Source organism: Meles meles, chromosome 20 (assembly GCF_922984935.1).
Source record: "Meles meles chromosome 20, mMelMel3.1 paternal haplotype, whole genome shotgun sequence".
NCBI classification, from domain to species: domain Eukaryota; kingdom Metazoa; phylum Chordata; class Mammalia; order Carnivora; family Mustelidae; genus Meles; species Meles meles.
Window position 1 is genome coordinate 10572467 of NC_060085.1, and position 24814 is coordinate 10597280.

At 37.9% G+C, this 24814-nt stretch overlaps 1 protein-coding gene and 1 pseudogene across 1 annotated transcript; one reads left to right on the forward strand and one right to left on the reverse strand.

The window, feature by feature from the left end:
• Nucleotides 1-4087: 4087 nt before the first annotated feature.
• Nucleotides 4088-5070, forward strand: LOC123932625 (annotated as a pseudogene).
• Nucleotides 5071-16593: 11523 nt separating this feature from the next.
• On the reverse strand, nucleotides 16594-22432 carry LOC123932171 (olfactory receptor 7A17-like). The gene is made up of 2 exons (XM_045989930.1): nucleotides 22413-22432; nucleotides 16594-17554 (listed from the first exon to the last, which is right to left on the reverse strand). Exon 2 carries the CDS (start codon nucleotides 17524-17526, stop codon nucleotides 16594-16596), a length of 933 nt encoding a protein of 310 aa, XP_045845886.1. The 5' UTR covers nucleotides 17527-17554; nucleotides 22413-22432.
• Nucleotides 22433-24814: the final 2382 nt, after the last annotated feature.

A 24814-nucleotide genomic window follows, 5' to 3' on the forward strand; every position in this document is an offset into this window, starting at 1 on the left:
CCATATTTAAGTGTAGAAAGCTCTTCTGCATCATTTGAATTAATAAATCACCATTTATACGTATTTCCAGCAACATATCTTCACGTTTTTGTTATTCGCTGTTCTACACTTTGGCCCTTTGTGATTATATCTATTTCTCAAAGTACCCTCACCTGCAGCCATCATTGGAAATTTATTCTTTTATCATTTAACTAGCGTTCACCTTTTTTCCTAAATAAATATGAGAAGAAAGAATCAGTTTAGAAAATGTTTCATACCCACTTTTTTGGTTATATTATTTTATTCATAAGTTTTTATGCTTTTTAAAACTAATCTGTATGGCCAATGTGGGGTTCAAATTCACAAGCCCAAGAACAGGAGCTGTACTCTCTACTGACTAAGCCAGCTATGTGCCTTGTTTCCATGTCTTTAGCACCTTAATCTTAAATTAGTGACCCATGTTGATGTCTTTACATTAATACTATTTTATGCTTATCTAGAAAGTTAGTTTTAGATTGTCATTTTGCTTCAGACTGTTGTTTGAGATAGCTCCGTGTCTAACCTATTCTCTCTCCTACTGCTATCCTTTGCTCCATAAGCTCTTAGTTTCTTTTAAAACTTCTGTATCTAGGGGTGCTTGGGTGGCTCAGTCAGTTGAAGATCTGACTCTTGGTTTCAGCACAGGTCATCATGATCTCTGGGTTATGAGATGGAGTCCTGAGTCAGGCTCTGGGATGATTATGGAGCCTGCTTGAGTTTCTCTCTCTGCCTTTCCCTCAGTCCCTCATCCAATTAGCTTCTTTGCTCAATATTTCTCTCAAAATATAGTATGTTTCTGTATTATGCACATGAAAATATTCATACACGTTTTCTTAAATATTTTATTTATTTATTTGGTAGAGAGAGAGAGAGTGTGTGCAAGAGAGCATAATCAGAGTGATTGGTCAGAGGAAGAGGGAGATGCAGGCTCCCTGCTCAGGAACCTGATGCTGGATCGCATCCCAAGACCTTGACCCTAGGACTTGAGCCAGAGGTAGATGTTTAAAAAACTGACCTAACAAAATGCCCTAATTCATACACTTTTATAGAAATCCATGAATGGGATATTATGCACATTGTAAATGGTCTTTAACTACGGTCCAATTTTTTTAAAAAAATTATAATAATAATAATGATAATAATAATAATAATTATTATTATTTATAAACATATAATGTATTATTAACCCCAGGGGTACAGGTCTGTGAATCGCCAGATTTATACACTTCACAGCACTCACCATAGCACATACCCTTCCCAATGTCCATAGCCACACCATTCTATCCCTACCCCCCCAATATTTTTTTAATAACTTGTCTCCCCCACTGGTACCTTACAGACTTGCCTTCATCAACCAGTATAATGCTAATTCATTATTTCAGTGATTGCATAGTATTTCAAGTTGTGGCTGTGTCATCTACACTTTTGAAGATTTTTTATATTCTTTCTCATTAAATTGCTATATACGAATTATACAAAAATATTTTGAGATTGAGTTAAAATGCTGGTTCTCCACTGGGGGCAATTTTGTCCTCCAGGGACATTCAGTGATGTCCAGAGGCATTTTAGGCTGTCAGATTGAGGAGGTGTCACTATAGGCCAAGGATGTTCTAGACATCCTACAATGTCCAGGACAAACTGCAGCATAGAAAATGATCTTAGCCAGAATGTCAATAGTGCTAAGATGGAGAAACCCTGAGGTGAATAGTGCATGTCTATATTTTTATTACTTACAGCTGTTTTCAGATTATTTCCCAAAAATGTTATAGCACATCATATTTCTTCTATGAAAAAGAGTACTACTTTGCTACCTGTTTAAAAGTTCCAATCCCAATTGATGTGACAGATCTTTAAGGTTTTTGACAGACTGAAGGGTATGGAAGGGACTTCTTATTGTTTTCATAAAAAATTAGTGAGTTTGAACAAATTCATATATTTGGTCACTACTTTGATTTGTTCATTATTATTATATGCCCATATATTATATGCCTATTTTCTACAGTTGTCAGGATTTCAAATAATTTACAGGTTATGTTTCTCTATTGAATTCTATGGAGATATTTTGGCCATAAAAATGTTTTAATTCTATTAGTTAATGTATAACTTCTTCCTTCTTAGTGTCTTGTCATCATTAAGATGGTTTTCTCTTTAGATTTTATATATATATATAATATATATATAAAAAATGACCAAAAAAGTCATTATATATATATATATATATAAAATGACTTTTTTTGGTCATTTTAAGGACTTCTGGGGACTTTATGCATTTTCTAAAATTTATTTCCAAATTTTGTATAAAGACATGTGGTATTATAGTAGTTTTAGGTATATGATATAGTGATTCAATAAATCTTAAACATTATCAGTGTACATCATGAAAAGTGTATTTTAATCCCCTTTATGTATTTCACCCATCACCCCATTCAACTCCCCTTTGGCAATCACCAGTTTGTTCTTTGTATTGAAGAGTCTGCTGGGTTTTTGGTCTCTTTTTTCTTTGTTCATTTATTTTGTTTCTTTAATCCCATATTTAAGTAAAATCATATGGTATTTGTCTTTCTCTGACTACATTACTTAGCATTATATCCTCTAGATTCATCCATGATTTTGAAAATAGTAAGATCTCATTTGTAGCCACTGATACCCTTTATCTACTCCCCAACCTACCCTCTGACAAATACCAGTTTGTTCTCCATATTTAAGTGTCTGTTTGTTTGTTCACTTGTTCTGTATTTAGGTTATGCATATATGTGAGGTTATATGATACTTTCTTTATCTGACTTATTTTACTTAGTATAGCACCTTTTATATCCATCCATGTTGTTGCAAATGGCTAGACCTCATTTTTGTTATGACAGTAATATTCCATTGTGTATATATATATCTATATCTATCCATCTATATCTATATACCACATCTTCTTTTCCATTCATCTATCAGCAGACACCAGGTCTGCTTTAATATCTTGGCTATTATAAACAATGTTACAAAAGCAATAGGTGCATACTAAATTTTGAATTAATGTGTTTGTCTTCATTGGGTAAATACCCAGTAGCAGAATTACTTGATCATGTGGTATTTCTCCTTTTAATTTTTTGAGGAACTTCCATAGTGTTTCCATATTGGCTATACCATTTTGCCTTCCCACCAACAGTGCATGAGAGTTCCCTTTTCTCCACATCCTTACCATTATTAGTTATTTCCTGTTTTTTTTTAAATACTAGCCATTCTGACTGATGTGTGGTGATAGGCTTATTCATTTGGATGTCACATAAAAGGAATTATTTCCTTCTCAGTTGTTCACTGTTGGTATGTAGAAATGCAACTGATATTTGAGGGTTGGATTTGTACCCAGTTATTTGGCTGAACTAATTTATCATCTCTATTAGTGTTCTTGAGGCATCTTTAGGATTTTCTACATATAAGATCACATCTCTGAAGAGCTCGATCCCAGGACTCCGGGATCATGACCTGAGCTGAAGACAGAGGTTTTAACCCACTGAGCCACCCAAGCGCCCCTAGATCACATCATTTTCATACATAAATTTATTTCTTCCTTTCCAATTTGGGTACTATTTATCTCTTTTTCTTCTTTTTTAAATTTTTTTTCTCTTTTTTTCTTCATTTTTCCCTCTTTTCTTTTTCTTCTTTTTTTCTTAAATATTATTTTGTTTGCCATACAGTACTTCACTAGTTTTTCATGTAGTGTTGCATGATTCATTGTTTGCATATAATGTTCAGTGCTCATTGCAATACATGTCCTCCTTAGTACCTACCCATCACTGGGCTAACACATACAGTTGCTCTGGCTAGATCTTCCAGTGTAATGTTGAGTAGAAGTTGTGACATCAGGCATCCATGCCTCGTTCCTGATCAGAGAGGAAAATGTTCATTGTACCCCATGGAGTATCATGCTTGCTGTGGATTATTCATAAATAATAGCTTTATGTTGAGACAGTTTCTTTCTATTCCTAGTTTTTAGTGTTTTTATTGTGTTCCATACACAAATATAAGCATTAGTTTCTTGATGCAGAATATAAACATTAATGTATCTCCCAGGTTAATGATGCATGATTATGTCATGTTGTTTTCTCTTATTTTGCTAGTCATGTTAACTACATGGAACTAGAGAATGATACACAAATTTCAGAATTTCTTCTTCTGGGATTTTTTGAAGAACCAGAATTACAACCCTTCATCTTTGGACTATTTCTGTTCATGTACCTGGTCACCATACTTGGGAACCTGCTCATCATCCTGGCCATCAGTTCAGACTCCAACCTCCATATCCCCATGTATTTCTTCCTTGCCAACCTGTCCTTTGTAGACATCTGTTTCACCTCCACCACCATCCCAAAGATGCTGGTAAACATACAAACACAGAGAAAATCCATAACTTATGAAAGCTGCATCATGCAGATGTACTTTTTCATACTTTTTTCAGGTTTGGACAACTTCCTCTTGACTGTGATGGCTTATGATCGCTTTGTAGCCATCTGTCACCCCCTACACTACACAGTCACTATGAAGCCTCAGATCTGTTCACTACTGCTTCTGGTGTCCTGGATCATGAGCATCCTGCATTCTTTGTTACAAACCTTAATGGTGCTGCAGCTGTCCTTCTGTACAGTCTTGGAAATTCCCCATTTTTTCTGTGAACTCAATCAGATGATCCAACTTGCATGTTCAGATACCTTTCTTAATAACATGGTGATGTACTTTGCAGCATTGCTTCTCGGTGGTGCTCCCCTGGCTGGGATCATTTACTCTTACTCAAAGATAGTTTCCTCTATATGTAGAATCTCATCAGCTCAGGGAAAATATAAAGCATTTTCCACCTGTACTTCTCACCTCTCTGTTGTCTCCTTATTTTATTGTACAAGTCTAGGAGTGTACCTTAGCTCTGCTGCTACCCAGAGCTCCAACTCAGGTGCAGTAGCCTCAGTGATGTACACAGTGATCACACCCATGCTGAATCCCTTCATCTATAGCCTGAGGAATAAAGACATAAAGGGGGCTCTTAATGTATTTTTTAGAGGGAAGCCATAGAAGGCCCATTTTTTACCAACTACCTGTGATTGCAAGCTTAATGCCTAATAGTCTGAAATTGTGATTCTTTAATCAGATCATGAAAGAAGAACATAATTCTTCTATTTATGTCCTGGAGTTTCAATTTGTCTAAAATTCATCTGCTTTATAGATTTAAGTAAGTCCCTTTGTTTAACTTTCTGTTCCTTCTAATACTCAACAATTTTCCTTTTGTATTCTTAGCTTCCAAAGTTAGTCCCAGCCTTGAATCAGAAATATTTTGGAGATTCCCATTTGCCTCATATAGTGATGAACTGTACTAGTTTTATGAAATAAACTACATTGGCATTGTGGCAATTTTTATAATTTTATTGTAGAGGAAATCTGAGATCGCAATTTTTTACTGTGTCTGCCTTAAATGCTCTTTTTAAAAAAATATTTATTTTATCTGTGGAAAATAAAGAATAACATGGAGAATAGGGGAAGGAAGACATGTTTGTAAATAAGGCCCAGTATTCTCTGCAGCTCCAAAAACAAACTAATAAATTATTCTTTTATTTATTTGAGAGAGAAAGAGAACAGGAACAGGGGAGCAGAGAGAAAAGCAGGACCCCCGCTGAGCAGACCCCCCATCCCCCCACCATGCAGGTCTTGATCACAGAGCCCTGGAATCATGACAAAGCAGATGTTTAACTGACTGAGCCACCACGGTGCCCCTTAAATGCTCTTCTTGATAATAGAGAATTTAACCTATGATTTTGGTTTCTAGCTAGGCATGGAGATTTGTGATCCTCATTAAGATCCTGTTCCCTTGTCAGTTCAGCATCCACAGTATCCCTGGCACAGAATAGTAAGGAACAAATTCCTTATGAAAAACAGTCTCCCAGGTAATCTATAGAAAAACAAATTTGCATAAACAAATTAACATGGGTTTGATATAAAGTAAGACCTGAAATACGGTGAAGTAAAATTTTCTTTCACACCATATTTTATTGCAGAAAATGTGTTTTTGATGATGGACGCCTACACATTTAACTGTGGGGTATTTGGTGTCCATGTTTCAAGGGCTCTATTAATTGGAGTGAATAATTTAGTGGTCGATTTTGTATTATTTAATTGGATGAATTTGCTGTATCTAATTGAAAATTTCAAGCCCTGCCTATAAATATTACTCCTTCCATTGTCCTAAACATAAATTCTCCCCCTTTAAAAATGTTGTCATAAAACTTATAGGGTGAGTGAGTGAACAATTGGTTTGTTCTCTCTGTCATTAATTTCTTTACATCTTTTATGTTCTAAACTCTCTTAAATCCTATGATTAAAGGATGACTCAGACAAGAGTTTGAACTCCTCCCTAGTAATGCTCTGGGAAGGGAAACATGTGACTGAGTGTCCCACAAGATTTCCTGGTAAAACACACAGGTCTTTCCAAACTCTACCAGTTACCCAGAAGGGAATCTCAATGATAGTCACTTTTTAACACAGTTATTGAAATAAAAGTGAATAACCATGACATTATGAAAACTCCTTCCAAATATCAGAACCAGTGTTAAAAATAAGGAGATTATTCCTAATATCTTCAGGTCTGTTTACGTTGATTATTTTATCAGTTAGCGATTACTGCATGGCAAGCCATGCCAAATGTAAAAGATACAATATAATGCTTCTTTTAAAATTGCGTGGGGGACTATGTTGGGGAAAACTTTTGGTCTCTGCTGGTCTCCTCATGAAGCTCCTGTAAGCTGTGGCTCGGTTAAAAGCTCTCTTCTAATCTTGGCTATGTTCTCACAGTTGGGGCTTGCTGATGGTAGGCTGGTCTGGGTTGGCCATTGTTTCTGCACCTGGGCTCTGCTCCACATATTTTCTCTTCCTACAGCAGGCTAACCAAGACTTGTATACATGGGACACAAGGCAAGGTTACTAAAGAGGAGCAAAAACACATAAAGGGCCGTTGAGGTACACTGTCATTTTCAGCATACACTATTACTCAAAGCAAATGAAACATTAATTTCAGTCCAGATTCAAAGGTGGAGAAATAGATTCCACCTCTCAATGGGAGGAGCTTCACAGTGACATTACAAAGTACATGGATACAGAGTTAAGTGATGAATTGGAGCCATCTCTGAAGAAGGTCTACCACAAGTGTGATTTTCAATTCAATAAAGTTTTATTGGTGCAGAGCAGAAAAATCACCATACAGAACAATATAGAACCGTACAATATAGTGATTCAACAATTTTACACATGACATGGTGTTCATCATAATGAGTGTGTTCTTAAGGGTTGAGTCTGCAGGATTTTCTACATTTAGTTCATATGATCTGTAAATAAATAAATAAATAAATAATTTTTCTTCTTTCTGATTTGGATGCCTCTTATTTCTGTAACTTACCTAATTTCTCTAGCTAGAACCTGCAGTGTTATGTTAGGTAGGAATGGTGACAGTGGACACCCTTGTCTTGCTCCTGATCACAAAGCAAACTTTTCTAACCTTTCACCGTTGCGTATGGTGCTACTGTGAGTTTGTCTTATATGGTTTTATTTTATGTTGAGATGTATTCTTAGACCCAGTTTGTTGAAGGTTTTTTTAAAATTATTTATTTATTTTTATTTTATTATTTTTTTTATTTGTTTATTTTCAGCGTAACAGTGTTCATTGTTTTTGCACCACACCCAGTGCTCCATGCAGTACGTGCCCTCCCTATTACCCACCACCTGGTTCCTCAACCTCCCCCACCCTCGCCCCTTCAAACCCTCTGGCTGTTTTTCAGAGTCCATAGTCTCTCATGGTTCATCTCCCCTTCCAGTTTCCCTCCACTCCCTCTCCTCTCCATCTCCCCATGTCGTCCGTGTTCTTTGTTATGCTCCACAAATAAGTGAGACCATATGATACTTGACTCTCTCTGCTTGACTTATTTCGCTCAGCATAATCTCTTCCAGTCCCGTCCATGTTGCTACAAAAGTTGGGTATTCATATCAAATTTGCCTTTCAATGTAGAATCCACTGGAGAGATATTTTTGCTAACCAGTGCTTGCTAGGGGCTATGGTAGGATTTCTGGAAATGAGCTGAATCATAGACTAAAAACAGGAGACTTATTAAGAAACACTGGAGCATGTTTGTAGAGTAAGTGTCTGACATTAAGCTTTGGATTTTTGAGGCATCCATTTTTTTTTTAAATTACTTTATTTTCTGTGTTCCAAGATTTATTGTTTATGCACCACACCCACAGTACTCCATGCAATACGTGTCTTCCTTAACACCTATCATCAGGCTCACCCACCCCTTCCCATCCCCTCTCTTCCAAAACCCTCAGTTTTTTTTCTCAGAGTCCAGTCTCTCATGGTTCATCTCCCCTTCTGATTTTCCCCAATTCACTTTTCCTTTCCTTCTCCTAATGTCCTCCATGTTATTCCTTATTCTCCACAAGTAAGTGAAACCATATAACAATTGACTCTCTGCTTGACTTATCTCACTCAGCATAATCTCCTCCAGTCCCGTCCATGTTGATACAAAAGTTGGGTATTCATCCTTTCTGATAGCTGCGTAATATACCATTTTATATACGAACCATATCTTCTTTATCCATTCATCTGTTGAAGGACATCTCATCTCTTTCCACAGGGTGAAAATTGTGGCCATTACTGCTATAAACATTGGGGTATACATGACCCTTCTTTTCACTACATCTGTATCTTTGAGGTAAAATACCCAGTAGAGCAATTGAAAGGTCATAGGGTAGCTCTATTTTTTTTTATTTTTTGAGGATTCTCCACACTGTTTTCCAAAGTGGCTGCACCAACGTGCATTCCTACTAACAGTGTAAGAGAGCTCCCCTTTCTCCACATCCTCTCCAACACTTGTTGTTTCTTGTCTTGTTAATTTTGGCCATTCTAGCTGGTGTAAGTTGGCACCTCAATTTGGTTTTGGTTTGGTTCACCTGCTCCAGCTATGAAGTATGTCTTCAGAAATCCCTGGGTAATGTCTATACTGACACATGAGTGATTCTGCTTTTCCTCTTGAGCAGCTGAATTCTAATCATATAAAATTCTCCAATAATGAGTGAACCCATAAACCTCTAGTCACTCTGGTAATGGACCTCAATAAAGGCAGATCCCTCAAAGACAGTGCTATGTCTCCCTCTCAATGCCTCTCTTCACCTCTGAGACCTCCCGCAGTGGCCTTTGGAATTCCATGTGTCCTTCAGGATTTATAAGGAATAAACCTGGTTTTGTTAGAGTTGTCTGTGGGTGATGCTGAGCCATGTCTTGAAATCAGAATGAGAACCCAGGGGCAGGTGCAGCCACAGCAGAAGCTCTGGTTAGGAAAGCATCTATGGGAATGTCCACAAGCACATGGGTGCAAGGGAGTGCCCAGACTTTCCTAGTCTGAACACTCCTATCAGGAGCCTGAGTCTTAAAGGCAGCAGTGTTAGAGTCCACATTATCAGGAAGAGACATGAAGTTGTGATGGAAAATATCAACAGAGTCAAGGGGAAAACTGTACTTTTGTATTTTCATCAACAAGAAAGTTATGTGAAGGGCTTAGTGGCCAAGTATATTTTCTTCCATTGGAAAAACACAACCCATGATTATTCTCGGGAAATTTAGGGAAAATTTATATTACATGGTGTAAGTCATTTGAAATGAAATTAGTTTTAAGAATAGAACTTGTGCCGGGGGGAGGAGTCAAGATGGCAGAGAAGTAGCAGCCTGAGACTACATCAGGTAGCAGGAGATCAACTCGATAGCTTATCTAAACATTGCAAACACCTACAAATCCAACGGGAGAGCAAAGAGAAGAAGAACAGCAACTCTAGAAACAGAAAATCAACCACTTTCTGAAAGGTAGGACTGGCGGAGAAGTGAATCTAAAACGACGGGAAGATAGACCGCGGGGGGAGGGGCCGGCTCCCGGCAAGCGGCAGAGCAATGGAGCACAAAATCAGGACTTTTAAAAGTCTGTTCCACTGAGGGACATTGCTCCAGAGGCTAAACCAGGGTGAAGCCCACGCGGGGTCAGCGTGGCCCCAGGCCCCGCAGGGTCACAGAAGGATCGGGGGTGTCAGAGTGTCGGAGAGCTCGCAGGTATTAGAACGGAGAAGCCGGCTGCAGAGACAGAGCCGAGGACTGAACTCTCAGCTCGGGGTTACCTTGAACCGGTCGCGGGCTGGGTGAGCTCGGAGCGCAGCTAGAGGCTGGGGATACGGGAGTGATTGGGTGCTGTCCTCTGGGGGCGCACTGAGGAGTGGGGCCCCAGGCTCTCAGCTCCTCCAGGCCGGAGACTAGGAGGACGCCATTTTCATTCCCATCCTCTGAAAATCTACGGAAAGTGTTCAGGGAACAGAAGCTCCCAAAAGCGATTACTTAGTCCGACCGCCGGTAAGGGCGGTGCAATCCCGCCTCGGGCAAAGACACTTGAGAGTCACTACAACAGGCCCCTCCCCCAGAAGATCAACAAAATATCCAGCCAGGACGAAGTTCATCTATCAAGGAGAAAGCGGGTTCAATTCCTAAGACAGCAGAGCAATTCCAGAGGAGGAGAAAGCAAAGCACGGAACTCATGGCTTTCTCCCCATGATTCTTTAGTCTTGCGGCTACTTCAATTTTTTTTTCTTTTTTCAATTTTTGTTTCTTTTTTCTTTTTTCTTCTTCTGCTAAATTTTTGTAAAACTTTTACCCTTTTCTTTTTTAACGTTTTTTGACTAGTTCATCTAAATATATATATTTTTTCTTTCTTTTTTATATTTTTTTATTTGTTTTATTTTTTAAATTTTTTTCTTTTTTATTTCCTTTTTTTTTCTTTTTTTTTTTTCAGAACCTGTTTTTATCCCCTTTCTCCCCCCCACAATTAGGGGTCTCTTCTGATTTGATTACAGCGCATTTTTCTGGGGTCTTTGCCACCCTTTTAGTAGTTTATTTGCTCCTTCATATCCTCTTATCTGGACAAAATGACAAGGCGGAAAAAATCACCACAAACAAAAGAACAAGAGACAGTACCGAAGTCTAGGGACCTAATCAACACAGACATTGGTAATATGTCAGATCAAGAGTTCAGAATGACAATTCTGAACATTCTAGCCGGGCTCGAAAAAGGCATGGAAGATATTAGAGAAACCCTCTCTGGAGATATTAAAGCCCTTTCTGGAGAAATTAAAGAACTAAAATCTAACCAAGTTGAAATAAAAAAAGCTATTAATGAGGTGCAATCAAAAATGGAGGCTCTCACTGCTAGGATCAATGAGGCAGAAGAAAGAATTAGTGATATAGAAGACCAAATGACAGAGAATAAGGAAGCCGAGCAAAAGAGGGACAAACAGCTACTGGACCATGAGGGGAGAATTCGAGAGATAAGTGACACCATAAGACGAAACAACATTAGAATAATTGGGATTCCAGAAGAAGAAGAAACAGAGAGGGGAGCAGAAGGTCTATTGGAGAGAATCATTGGAGAGAATTTCCCTAATATGGCAAAGGGAACAAGCATCAAAATCCAGGAGAAGAGAACCCCCCTCAAAGTCAACAAGAATAGGTCCACACCCCGTCACCTAATAGTAAAATTTACAAGTCTTAGTGACAAAGAGAAAATCCTGAAAGCAGCCCGAGAAAAGAAGTCTGTAACATACAATGGTAAAAATATTAGATTGGCGGCAGACTTATCCACAGAGACCTGGCAGGCCAGGAAGAGCTGGAATGATATATTCAGAGCACTAAACGAGAAAAACATGCAGCCAAGAATACTCTATCCAGCTAGGCTATCATTGAAAATAGAAGGAGAGATCAAAAGCTTCCAGGACAAACAAAAACTGAAAGAATTTGCAAACACCAAACCAGCTCTACAGGAAATATTGAAAGGGGTCCTCTAAGCAAAGAGAGAGCCTAAAAGTAGTAGATCAGAAAGGTACAGAGACAATATACAGTAACAGTCACCTTACAGACTAATAATGGCACTAAATTCATATCTCTCAATAATTACCCTGAATGTTAATGGGCTAAATGCCCCAATCAAAAGACACAGGGTATCAGAATGGATAAAAAAACAAAACCCATCAGTATGTTGCCTATAAGAAACTCATTTTAGATGCGAAGACACCTCCAGATTTAAAGTGAGGGGGTGGAAAACAATTTACCATGCTAATGGGCATCAGAAGAAAGCTGGGGTGGCAATCCTTATATCAGATCAATTAGATTTCAAGCCAAAGACTATAATAAGAGATGAGGAAGGACACTATATCCTACTCAAAGGGTCTGTCCAACAAGAAGATCTAACAATTTTCAATATCTATGCCCCTAACGTGGGAGCAGCCAACTATATCAACCAATTAATAACAAAATCAAAGAAACACATCAATAATAATACAATAATAGTAGGGGATTTTAACACTCCCCTCACCGAAATGGACAGATCATCCAAGCCAAAGATCAACAAGGAAATAAAGGCCTTAAATGACACACTGGACCAGATGGACATCACAGATATATTCAGAACATTTCATCCGAAAGCAACAGGATACACATTCTTCTCTAGTGCACATGGAACCTTCTCCAGAATAGATCACATCCTGGATCACAAATCAGGTCTCAACCGGTATCAAAAGATTAGGATTATTCCCTGCATATTTTCAGACCACAATGCTCTGAAGCTAGAACTCAATCACAAGAGGAAAGCTGGAAAGAACCCAAATACATGGAGACTAAACAGCATCCTTCTAAAGAATGAATGGGTTAACCAGGAAATTAAAGAAGAATTGAAAAAATTCATGGAAACAAATGATAATGAAAACACAACAGTTCAAAATCTGTGGGACACAGCAAAGGCAGTCCTGAGAGGAAAATATATAGCGGTACAAGCCTTTCTCAAGAAACAAGAAAGGTCTCAAGTACACAACCTAACCCTACACGTAAAGGAGCTGGAGAAAGAACAAGAAAGAAACCCTAAACCCAGCAGGAGAAGAGAAATCATAAAGATCAGAGCAGAAATCAATGAAATAGAAACAAAAAAAAAAATAGAAAAAATCAATGAAACTAGGAGCTGGTTCTTTGAAAGAATCAATAAGATCAATAAACCCCCGGCCAGACTCATCAAAAAGAAAAGAGAAAGGACCCAAATCAATAAAATCATGAATGAAAGAGGAGAGATCACAACTAACACCAAAGAAATACAGACAATTATAAGAACATACTATGAGCAACTCTACGCCAACAAATTGGACAATCTGGAAGAAATGGATGCATTCCTAGAGACATATAAACTATCACAACTGAACCAGGAAGAAATAGAAAACCTGAACAGGCCCATAACCAGTAAGGAGATTGAAACAGTCATCAAAAATCTCCAAACAAACAAAAGCCCAGGGCCAGACGGCTTCCCAGGGGAATTCTACCAAACATTTAAAGAAGAACTCATTCCTATTCTCCTGAAACTGTTCCAAAAAATAGAAATGGAAGGAAAACTTCCAAACTCATTTTATGAGGCCAGCATCACCTTGATCCCAAAACCAGACAAGGATCCCACCAAAAAAGAGAACTACAGACCAATATCCTTGATGAACACAGACGCAAAAATTCTCGCCAAAATACTAGCCAATAGGATTCAACAGTACATTAAAAGGATTATTCACCACGATCAAGTGGGATTTATTCCAGGGCTGCAGGGTTGGTTCAACATCCGCAAATCAATCAATGTGATAGAACACATTAATAAAAGAAAGAACAAGAACCATATGATACTCTCAATAGATGCTGAAAAAGCATTTGACAAAGTACAGCATCCCTTCCTGATCAAAACTCTTCAAAGTGTAGAGATAGAGGGCACATACCTCAATATTATCAAAGCCATCTATGAAAAACCCACCGCAAATATCATTCTCAATGGAGAAAAACTGAAAGCTTTTCCATTAAGGTCAGGAACACGGCAGGGATGTCCATTATCACCACTGCTATTCAACATAGTACTAGAAGTCCTAGCCTCAGCAATCAGACAACAAAAAGAAATTAAAGGCATCCAAATTGGTAAAGAAGAAGTCAAACTATCACTCTTCGTAGATGATATGATACTATATGTGGAAAACCCAAAAGACTCCACTCCAAAACTGCTAGAACTTGTACAAGAATTCAGTAAAGTGTCAGGATATAAAATCAATGCACAGAAATCAGTTGCATTTCTGTACACCAACAACAAGACTGAAGAAAGAGAAATTAAGGAGTCAATCCCATTTACAATTGTACCCAAAACTATAAGATACCTAGGAATAAACCTAACCAAAGAGACTAAGAATCTATACACAGAAAATTATAAAGTACTCATGAAAGAAATTGAGGAAGACACAAAAAAATGGAAAAATGTTCCATGCTCCTGGATTGGAAGAATAAATATTGTGAAAATGTCCATACTACCTAAAGCAATCTACACATTTAATGCAATCCCTATCAAAATACCATCCATTTTTTTCAAAGAAATGTAACAAATAATCCTCAAATTTATATGGAACCAGAAAAGACCTCGAATAGCCAAAGGAATATTGAAAAAGAAAGCCAAAGTTGGTGGCATCACAATTCTGGACTTCAAGCTCTATTACAAAGCTGTCATCATCAAGACAGCATGGTACTGGCACAAAAACAGACACAGAGATCAGTGGAACAGAATAGAGAGCCCAGAAATCGACCCTCAACTCTATGGTCAACTAATCTTCGACAAAGCAGGAAAGAATGTCCAATGGAAAAAAGACAGCCTCTTCAATAAATGGTGTTGGGAAAATTGGACAGCCACATTCATGAAATGAAATTGGACCACTTACTTACACCACACACGAAAATAGACTCCAAATGGATGAAGGACCTCAATGTGAGAAAGGAATCCATCAAAATCCTTGAGGAGAATGCAGGCAGCAACCTCTTCGACCTCAGCCGCAGCAACATCTTCCTAGGAACAACGGCAAAGGCAAGGGAAGCAAGGGCAAAAATGAACTATTGGGATTTCATCAAGATCAAAAGCTTTTGCACAGCAAAGGAAACAGTTAACAAAACCAAAAGACAACTGACAGAATGGGAGAAGATATTTGCAAACGACATATCAGATAAAGGGCTAGTATCCAAAATCTATAAGGAACTTAGCAAACTCAACACCCAAAGAACAAACAATCCAATCAAGAAATGGGCAGAGGACATGAACAGACATTTCTGCAAAGAAGACATCCAGATGGCCAACAGACACATGAAAAAGTGCTCCACGTCACTCGGCATCAGGGAAATACAAATCAAAACCACAATGAGATATCACCTCACACCAGTCAGAATGGCTAAAATTAACAAGTCAGGAAATGACAGATGCTGGTGAGGATGCGGAGAAAGGGGAACCCTCCTCCACTGTTGGTGGGAATGCAAGCTGGTGCAACCACTGTGGAAAGCAGCATGGAGGTTCCTCAAAATGTTGAAAATAGAACTACCCTATGACCCAGCAATTGCACTACTGGGTATTTACCCTAAAGATACAAACATAGTGATCCGAAGGGGCACGTGTACCCGAATGTTTATAGCAGCAATGTCTACAATAGCCAAACTATGGAAAGAACCTAGATGTCCATCAAGAGATGAATGGATAAAGAAGAAGTGGTATATATACACAATGGAATACTCTGCAGCCATCAAAAGAAATGAAATCTTGCCATTTGCGACGACGTGGATGGAACTAGAGGGTATCATGCTTAGTGAAGTAAGTCAATCGGAGAAAGACAACTATCATATGATCTCCCTGATATGAGGACATGGAGAAGCAACATGGGGGGTTAGGGAGATAGGAGAAGAATAAATGAAACAAGATGGGATTGGGAGGGAGACAAGCCATAAATGACTCTTAATCTCACAAAACAAACTGGGGGTTGCTGGGGAGAGGTGGGATTGGGAGAGGGGGAGGGGGCTATGGACATTGGGGAGGGTAAGTGCTATCGTGAGTGCTGTGAAGTGTGTAAACCTGGCGATTCACAGACCTGTACCCCTGGGGATAAAAATACATTATATGTTTATTAAAAAAAAATTTGGAAGGGGAGGCGAACCATAAGAGACTATAGACTCTGAAAACAACCTGAGGGTTTTGAAGGGTCAGGGGTGGGAGGTTGGGGGAACAGGCAGCGGGTAATGGGGAGGGCACGTTTTGCATGGAGCACTCGGTGTTGTGCAAAAAGAATGAATACTGTTATGCTGAAAAAATAAATAAAATGGAAAAAAAAAGAATAGAACTTGTGCCATTTAAGATACAGGCAAAGGGGAATACAGAGGAAGTGATTTCCTTAAATACATGTAGAAGGAACAGATTCTACTTCCACAGCCTGTTCAAGGAATAGCAGTTCTTGGCTCTGAGGCTGTGCACCCTGCAATCATGGATGCTTCTTCAGCCCCAGAACAGTTGGCCCTCACATTGCTGGAACCCCACTGATAGTTGGTTTATTTTTTTAATTTAATTTCAAGTTATTTAATATACAGTGTCTTATGAATTTCAGCGGTAGAATTTGTGGTTCATTAGTTGCATATAACACCCAGGGCTCATTACATCAAGTGCCCTCCTTAATGCCCATTCTTTTCAGAGCCCTTGTTATGTCTTTGTTCCTAAGGCTGTAGATGAAGGGGTTCAGCATGGGTGTGACCACCGTGTACATTACTGAGGCTACTGCACTTGAGTGGGAGCTCTGGGTAGCAGCAGAGCTAAGGTACACACCTAGGCTCGTACAAAAAAATAAGGAGACAACTGAGAGGTGAGATGCACAGGTAGAAAATGCTTTATACTTCCCCTGGGCTGATGAGATCCCAAGTATGGAGGAAATAATCTTAGAGTAAGAGTAAAGGATCCCAGCAAGGGGAACACCAACCAGCAGGACAGCTGCAAAATACATCACCATGTTATTAAGTAAGGTGTCAGAACAGGCAAGTTGGATCATCTGATTGAGTTCACAGAAAAAGTGGGGGATTTTCACCTCTGTACAGAAGGACAGCTGCAACACCATTGATATATGTAAGAAGGAGTGCAAGACACTTATGATCCAGGACCCCAGAACAAGCAGTCCACAAAGCCGGGGATTCATGATGACTGTGTATTGCAGGGGGTGACAGATGGCTACAAAGCGGTCATAGGCCATCACAGCAAGGAGATAGATGTCCAACACTGAAAAGATTATTAAAAAGTACATCTGAGTAACACATCCTGCATAGTTTATGACTTTGCTCTGAGTCTGGATGTTCCACAGCATCTTGGGGACAGTGGTAGAGGTGAAACAGATGTCTACAAAGGACAAGTTGGCCAGGAAGAAGTACATGGGTGTGTAGAGTTTGGGGTCTATGCTGACAACCAGTATGATGACCAGGTTTCCAAACACAGTGATCAGGTACATGGATATGAAAAGCCCAAATATGAGGGGCTGCAGTTCTTGGTCCTCTGATAATCCCAGAAGAAGAAACTCTGGAATTTGTGTATCATTTCCTTGTTCCATGTGGTGGAGGTAACTTCTGGGAAAGAAGGAAACAGCATGACAGACTTTTACGCAAACTGTATTATTCACAGATTTGAAATGTTACTTTTAATACTTTGTAGTCCAGGAATTTATTTCAATATTTTGTGCATGGATATGGCCCTCTTTTTTTTTTAAAGGAAGATTTATTTGACAAGTTTCACTTAGCGCAATACACCTAAAAGGAAATCACGATACAAGGAAAGATTTAAATCAAGGCCTCAAAATTTCATACAAACACCAAGACCAAAATCCTAACGTATGGTATTGCGTCTCAAAGTTGCCCATTAACTTAAAAAAAAAAAGTTTCAACTTACGTGGCTTAGAAGTTATTAAATGAAACTAGAATTAACAAACATGCCAAATGTGTTCACTTTTAATTGTAGACACAGCTCCTATATTGAGTTTTACAAAAAAAGCATGTCTTTCAACATGCATCCCAACAGTGTTCAATGTAATGTAGAAGAGCAACATTTAACATAATTCAACTGCTTTAACCTAAATACACTTGCTGCTTAAGTACCTCCTACAATAGAACTAGAGAAAAGCTGAAAATTGTTTAACAGTTATAGTTTACTCAGTTATTACATCCTAGATGAATGTTTGTGTTCAAAAATACTGAACCTTAAGTTCTTTAAAACAATCCTGATTTCCACTTAGAGTAAGCATCAATCACAAGCTTGTATTGCAAAACTGTTAAACTTTGTTTCTTTAAAAAAAAAAACACCGGTGACCAAGAGTCAGTGATCAGGATCAGTTACATTCCCCATCCACCACTCATACTGGACATGCTAGACATCCCTCCCATTCTGTTCACGCCCACAATGGCTATAATGATGGCTATGGATTTGGTTCAGATAGATTTGGAAGAGACCTCAATTACTGTTTTTCAGGAATGTCTGGTCACAGATATGGGGATGGTGGCTCTACTTTCCAGAGCACAACAGGACATTGTGTACACATGTGGGGATTACCTTACAGAGCTACTGAGAACGACATTTATAATTTTTTTTCACCGCTCAATCCTGTGAGAGTACATATTGAAATTGGTCCTGATGGTAGAGTAACTGGTGAAGCAGATGTTGAGTTTGCGACTCATGAAGATGCTGTGGCAGCGATGTCAAAAGACAAAGCAAATATGCAACACAGATATGTTGAACTCTTCTTGAATTCTACAGCAGGAATAAGCGGTGGTGCTTACGAACACAGATATGTAGAACTCTTCTTGAATTCTACAGCAGGACAAGCGGTAGAGCTTATGATATGGCCCTCTTTAAGGTATCCCCTGTGTCATGTCTGATATAGTTGTTTCTCAATCAGTTTCTTCCCTAAGAACTCATATATTTTATAGGGTTACTAGGAAATTCTTAAAGTATCCCAGGAATATAAATTGACTGATGACCATGCTTCAGGCAATACCTAAGCAATGAGCATAGGGTGCTAAAGAACAAAAGTCCCTACAGTGATGTAAAAATAATGTATAAGCATATAAGATATTTATATAACTTTGCAGATGATGAGAGGTGCTAGAAAGAAAAGGAAAACAGGGATAAAGCAGACAGACAATTGGACATTGTATTTTTTGTGGGTATTTAGGCTAATTCTGCAAACAAGGTGACACTGGAACACAGAACTCAATTAAGAGAAACAGACTGATGAAGGGTTGTATGTGGAAGTGTGTTCCCAGCAGAGGAAATGGCCAGTGCAAAGGCCCCAAGGAGGTACCTGCTTCCAAAGCTCATGTCAAAGAAGCCAAGCTAGTGCTGCAAGGGGAATGAGCAGGAGGGAGACTGAGAACAGATGGCATCAGACATGCTAAGGAGGGAAGTGGCCTCTCTGCTATCTCTGGAACCTCGAGTCACAGGGAGTTCCTTGCCTACCCTGCCTCTCACACTGATATGAATATCATCGTGTTGCAAAGGCATCCCTTGAACTGAAACATATCCCCTTCTTAGTAGTCTCTCTTGATCGAGTTCTGGACCCTGTGTTGTGTCACCTTGGGATTTATTAGTCCTGGGACCCTGTTGTGGGGACTGCTCACACTCAGTAAGTCACACACATGCAGGAAACCATGACTCTTGGATTGTGTTATTCCCCCTTTTCAGTCCCCACCAATGGATCCAACCCAAGAAGGCCAGGTCATAAATCTTTCCCCTGCAAAGTCCGGAAATGCCAATTCTTAAGTCTTCCATGGAGAAATAAACTGGGAGCTCCATATTGGGAAGGCCATTTTCTGCTGTGATTTACACAAACATAAAAAATCTGGTCAATAAACAGAAAGACAGAGTGTGAGATGGAGGGGGGGGTAAAATGAATGAGGGAGAAGAATGATTTAATAAGCTCAGGTGGTCCCTGAGAGACTCTGAGGAAGAATAAGCCCCCTTGGTTTTGGATGCTTCTTACTCCCAGATTACATCTCCTGATGTCCAGCACTAACAAGAGAACACAACAAACTTGTTCAAAAGACACTTAGTGATGTATTCATGATGTATTCACACAAAACTGTATTGATAAAATATAAATATATAAATATTAACATATCTATATCTATCTATCTATCTATAATCTATCTATCTATTCCTATTATACATCCAAGACAAATGAGCAAATGGATAAACCAAAACTTGACAAAAGGAAGTATTCACAACACAAGAAAAAGTGGACATTTTTGTATCAAGCATAGAAGACTTATTTTTTCTGTCCCTCCTATATCATTATTTGACTGATTCATTTCTATGTGGTATGATAGAAGATGAGATTACCCCTTTCTCCATTCTCCTATGTGGTATCTTTGCATTGATATTCTTGGGCTTTGGGTATTAATCTCTTTTTGACAAACCCAATGGGCACACTCTAATCCTCATTCTGGATTTCATACTACATGCAAAGGTGTCCCAAGACTATGCTCGATAATCCTGCCCATACTATTACAGTCTATCCCTTTTACTGAATAACTTGCTTCATATGATGATGCCATCATCATATATATTATATATATCATCATATATATTAAATATATTTTAAATATATTTATATATTTATATATATTTATATATATATAAAATATGTATATAAATATAAATATATATTATATATTTATATATATAATATAATATTATATTATATATATTATATATATATTATATTATATAAATATATATTAATATATATTAAATATATTAAATATATTAATTATTATATTATATTATATTATATTATATTATATACTATACATTATATGTTAATATAATATAATATTATATATATTATATATTATTACTATATATATATTATATATTATTACTATATATATTACTATATATATTATATATTATATATATATATTATATATATATTAATATATATATAATATAATATAATATAATATAATATATTAATATATATAATATAATATAATATATTAATATTATATTATATAATATATATTATATATTATAATTATAATTAATATATTAAATATATTAAATATAATTAAATATATTAAATAAATATATATGTTTAAATATATGTTTAGAATAAAAAAAGATGTAAGATGATGAAAAGTTAAAATGAAAAGAATGAAGGGATCACAAAATCATGTTAGAATGAATAGTTTCAGAATAACTACTGTAAGCCAAATTCTATGAAAAATCAAAATGAACTGAAATAAATAAATAAGTAAGTAAATAACATGAAATAAATAACAATAATTAGTGATGGCAACAAATAGCAATAATTAGTGATTAATAATTAAATTGGGCATGGCCTAGACATGAAATAATTCAAAATTTAATGTTCCTAAAGTGTTCTGGCCCAAGTCAGATGCTCAGTTTTTATTTGTTAAACCAGTCAAAAATTAGGTCTCCGTATATAAGGATATTTACCCTATGGCAAGATTGTATTTTGGTTTTGTTGAAAAAGGTTGAATTACTAAATAAAAGCTGGTATAGAGGGACATCTACCTGGAGGAATATGAAATTGATCCCCTCCATCAGACATTTCACTAAATTTGGGGGGTTTATGAACCCAGTGTAAGTGTAACCATACAATATAGTAGCATACCAGGAAAACTACATATGAAATTTACAGGTTGGAGGAATCACTTAAATAAAGTTAAAAAACCCAAAAGCAAGAAGATAAGCAAATTTAAATAAGATTTAAAATGTTTTGGTGAGTTAGAATGGCAAAAATCAACAGGGCAAGAAGCAATAAATGTTGGAGAGGATGTGGAGAAAGGGGAACCCTCTTACACTGTTGGTGGGAATGCAAGATGGTGCAGCCAGTTTGAAAATCAGTGTGAAGTTTCCTCAAAAAATTAAAAGTAGAGCTACCCTATGACCCAGCAATTGCACTACTTGGTATTTACCCCAAAGATACAGATGTAGTGAAAAGAAAGACCACATGCACCCTTATGTTCAGAGTAGCAATGTACACAATAGCGAAACTGTAGACAGAGTCAAGATGCCCTTCAACAGATGAATGAATAAAGATGTGGTCCATATACACAATGAAATATTACTTAGTCATCCAAAAGGATGAATACCCAACTTTTATATCAACATGAATGGGCTGGAGGAGATTATGCTAAGTGAAATAAGTCAAGCGAGTAAGTCAATTATCATATGGTTTCACTTATTTGTGGAATATAAGGAATAGCCTGGATGATATTAGGAGAAGGAAGGGAAAAATGAAGGGGGAAAAATCAAATGAGGGTTTTAGAAGGAAGGGCTGTGGGGAAATGGATGAGCCTGGTGATGGCTATTAAGGAGGGCATGGATTGCTTGGAGTACTGGGTGTTGTATGCCGACAATGTATCATGAAACACTGTATCAAAAACTAATGATGTACTGTATAGTGAATAACATAATAAAAAAATAAAATACAACAACAATAAAAATGTTTTGGTGAAAGTATGTTCCAAAAGTCAACTCAGAAGAAAGTATCTGAAGAAATCATCTGAAATTCTCGTAACTGGAAAAAAAAAGTGGAGGAGAATAATATATGGGGATGCATAATAAAGGCCAATTAGAATGGTCATCAAATATATAATGTGTGCTGATACTGAGGGGGTAGTTTAAGAAAACAACAAGAAATATCTCTATCACCAGCAACATGGTGGAAAAAAAAAAAAAACTTACAGAGCTGTTACACTGTTTGTGGTTGGAAATTTTAAACTGGTAGCCAAGGATTTACTCTGAATTTGGTGGCAGAAAAGTGTTAGAAGATTGAAGGCAGAACCTGAAGGCAGCTGTGATCCAATAGTAATATTATTTACCTCTGGGTTTCTCTGTCTCAGCGTCATGGACGTTCTGGTCAGAGCCTGCCCTGGGGTAAGGGATGGTCTGTGCATTCTAGGGTGTTTAGGGTACCTTTGGCCTTCATGTACCCCTCTCCAGTGTGACAGGCAAAGCTGGCTCCAGACAGTGATCAATGATTCCCCAGGGGACAAAATCACAGCTGATTAGAACCACACATTGAGTGTAACAATCTCAACATACTTTTTCTAGCATTGCTATAATAGAAATTTATTAGTAAAAAAACATGAAAGACCTTAAACATGTGAGTACGAGTCACTTTGTGAAATTGATATCAGTACTAATAATATATTAATTACTTAAGCAAGCAAACAAACACAGTGATCATTTGATCTGGACTAAGCTAAATTGGCTCTCAGGTGATGATGGGTCAATGTTCCTGTCTTCCATTCTCTCTGACCCTGTTACCCGTGGTCCACTGGGATGTTGGACTCACCTGGCTGGGGTATCTGACAGGAAGGTGTCCTTGGGGAAGTCTGAATTCCTCCCTGGATGACAAATGACAGGGACTAAATCTCTGTCCTCAGCTGAGACAGCAGGAAGTAGTGAAACAATAGGCCCCCAGCCAGCATAAGGATTCAGAACAAACAGACAAAATGCAAGGCCCTTTCTATCCAAGATTGCACAGGCTGACAGACTGGAGATGAGGAGGTATTTACAGCTCCCCATATCTGGTCATTAGGCACATTTCACTCTTGTGATTCCAAACTCTCAGCAAATGATTCTCAAGTGGAAAATTCCCTCTGGGCAGAAAAGGATGTTTTCCTAATGAGTCTTTTTTCCCAAAAGACTAGGTTAGGTTTCTGGTGAACAGTTCTTCTTGTTTGTTTGTTTTTTGTTTTACTCATTTTCCATGATCTTGCCCCTCTTCCCGATGTGTGAATCTTCTACCACCTTATCTCATCTCTGACTTACAGTTTTCTTCAAGTCTGGAACCCACCTAGATTAGGTCTAGGTCCCACATTGTCTTGTGGTGGGACCCAGCCCTGCATCTCCAGAAAGGATCTATTCTTCTTTTCAATAAAAAAAAATTCTTCTTTTCAATAAAAGAAATTGGAGAAGTGGGTTATTCTGATAATGAACCTTGACAACTATACATAGTGACTTTCAGACAAATTTGCTGTTATAATTGGGAATCTTTACTTTATACAAGTTAAGAGCTGTGGTTTAGGATCTTATTATAAAATGGTTGTTTATTATAACAGATGTATTTAGATCTTTTTTTTAAATTTTTTTTCCATTTTATTTTTCAGCGTAACAGTATTCATTCTTTTTGCACAACACCCAGTGCTCCATGCAAAACGTGCCCTCCCCATTACCCACCACCTGTTCCCCCAACCTCCCATCCCTGACCCTTCAAAACCCTCAGGTTGTTTTTCAGAGTCCATAGTCTCTTATGGTTCGCCTCTCCTTCCAAATTTTTTTTTAATAAACATATAATGTATTTTTATCCCCAGGGGTACAGGTCTGTGAATCGCCAGGTTTACACACTTCACAGCACTCACGATAGCACTTACCCTCCCCAATGTCCATAGCCCCCTCCCCCTCTCCCAATCCCACCTCTCCCCAGCAACCCCCAGTTTGTTTTGTGAGATTAAGAGTCATTTATGGTTTGTCTCCCTCCCAATCCCATCTTGTTTCATTTATTCTTCTCCTATCTCCCTAACCCCCCATGTTGCTTCTCCATGTCCTCATATCAGGGAGATCATATGATAGTTGTCTTTCTCCGATTGACTTACTTCACTAAGCATGATACCCTCTAGTTCCATCCACGTCGTCGCAAATGGCAAGATTTCATTTCTTTTGATGGCTGCATAGTATTCCATTGTGTATATATACCACTTCTTCTTTATCCATTCATCTCTTGATGGACATCTAGGTTCTTTCCATAGTCTGGCTATTGTAGACATTGCTGCTATAAACATTCGGGTACACGTGCCCCTTCGGATCACTAT

What these genes read in the sequence shown, in the direction of transcription:
- LOC123932171 (XM_045989930.1), bottom strand. Translation starts at nt 17,526, where the DNA reads ATGGAACAAGGAAATGATACACAAATTCCAGAGTTTCTTCTTCTGGGA.